This window comes from Myotis brandtii, unplaced genomic scaffold (assembly GCF_000412655.1).
Source record: "Myotis brandtii unplaced genomic scaffold, ASM41265v1 scaffold630, whole genome shotgun sequence".
In the NCBI taxonomy this organism is placed as follows: domain Eukaryota; kingdom Metazoa; phylum Chordata; class Mammalia; order Chiroptera; family Vespertilionidae; genus Myotis; species Myotis brandtii.
This window is the reverse complement of record NW_005370412.1, coordinates 2,305,568-2,307,149: the sequence shown is the minus strand read 5'-3', so window position 1 is coordinate 2,307,149 and position 1,582 is coordinate 2,305,568. Positions and strand designations below refer to the sequence as shown.

Here is a 1,582-nt window from a genome sequence, read left to right as displayed (position 1 = left end):
AAAAAAAGTATTACTGATATGCCCATTAGATCAATACTTACAGGTCTAATGCTTTAAGATACCATTAATATTCCATAGTATATACATTTTGTTTATACATATTATTTATTTTTTTGTGATTTGAGGATGACCTATTGTAACACTAATTACTAAGTCTGCCACCTTAATCTTTTAGGAAACCTAATAAAAGAGTAGAAGTGGTCCAACTGAATGATGTGATGGATACTATGCTAGAGAGGGCTGGTGTGGAGAATCAGGAGTATACAGGGCCAACTCAGGTAATGGTAAAGAGCTGTGTGACCTAGTTAGTGGTTACAAGCATACAGTCTGGATGGTAGAATGCCTGTATGGGATCCTGATCCTGCCATTTATTGGCTGGTGACCCTGGGCAAGTCATTTAATGTATTTGTGCCTCGTTTTCCTCACCTGTAAATTAGAGATGATAATAATATTTACCTCATAGAGTTGTTGTGGAGATTAATGACATAATGAATGTAAAGGACTGAGAACAGTACTTGGCATGTGGTAAACCTTGTATAATTAATTGTTAGTGCAGTTGACCCTTGAGCAACAGGGGTTTGAGCTATGCCGTCCATTTATATGTGCATTTTTTTTCAGTAAATAATGTAACATATTTTCTCTTCCTTATGATTTTCTTAATAATATTTTCTTTTCTTTAGATTACTTTATTGTAAGAATATAGTATATAATACATAAAACATACAGAATATGTGTTAATCGACTGTTTATGTTATTGGCAAGGCTCCCGGTCAAGAGTAGACTATTAGTAGTTATGTTTTGGGGAAGTCAGAAGTTGTGCATGGACTTTTGACTGCATGGGGGTTGATGCTCCTAACCCCTGCATCGTTCCAGGGTCAACTGTATTATTATTATTATTATTGTATTTCATTGAATATTAAGCACTATAGATTATTTTGCATACCAATAAAAAGCACTGCCAATTGAGTTGTGCTTTCTTACCACTTGTAATTTTTATTTTGTGCTTAATGAAAGGGCTCTTTCAATCTTACATAGATATAGATGTTTTATGAAGGCTATTTTTTGTTTTATAAATCTTTATTTTTATAGAATTGGAAACATAGTTCAAAATAAGACACTCTTATGTAACCTTTACCCAGATTCACCAATTGTTTACGTTGTGCCCTATACGCTTTGTCATTCTCTCTCCTTCTCTGCGTATCTCTATAAGTATAGTTTTTTCTGAACCATTTTAGAGTAAGCTGAGAACATCATGCCTTTTTATCACCAAACACAATCCAGGGTATATTTCTTATGGAAGAGGACATTCTCTTACATATTTGTAATACAGTTTTCAAAATCAGGAAATTTAACATTGATGTGATGATCGAAATTCAAATTTATCAATTGTCCCTATAATGGCTTTCATCACTATTTTTCCCACTCTTTCAGGATCCCAGGATCACACAGTGCTTTTACTGGTCATCTTTCTTTTAAAAAAAATATATTTTTGTGGATTTTAGAGAGGAAGGGAGAGGGAGAGATAGAAACATCAATGATGAGAGAGAATCATTGATTAGCTGCCTCCTGCACACCCCCCCCC

General features: G+C 34.2%; 1 protein-coding gene across 1 annotated transcript in view; it reads left to right on the top strand.

Moving 5' to 3' along the window:
- AXDND1 (axonemal dynein light chain domain containing 1) overlaps positions 1 to 1,582 on the top strand; it is a 57,728-nt gene that overhangs the window by 10,941 nt on the left and 45,205 nt on the right. The window contains exon 8 of the mRNA XM_005880250.2: positions 176 to 278. Coding sequence (XP_005880312.1) covers positions 176 to 278 — 103 coding nt within the window. The remainder of the gene's footprint in view (positions 1 to 175; positions 279 to 1,582) is intronic.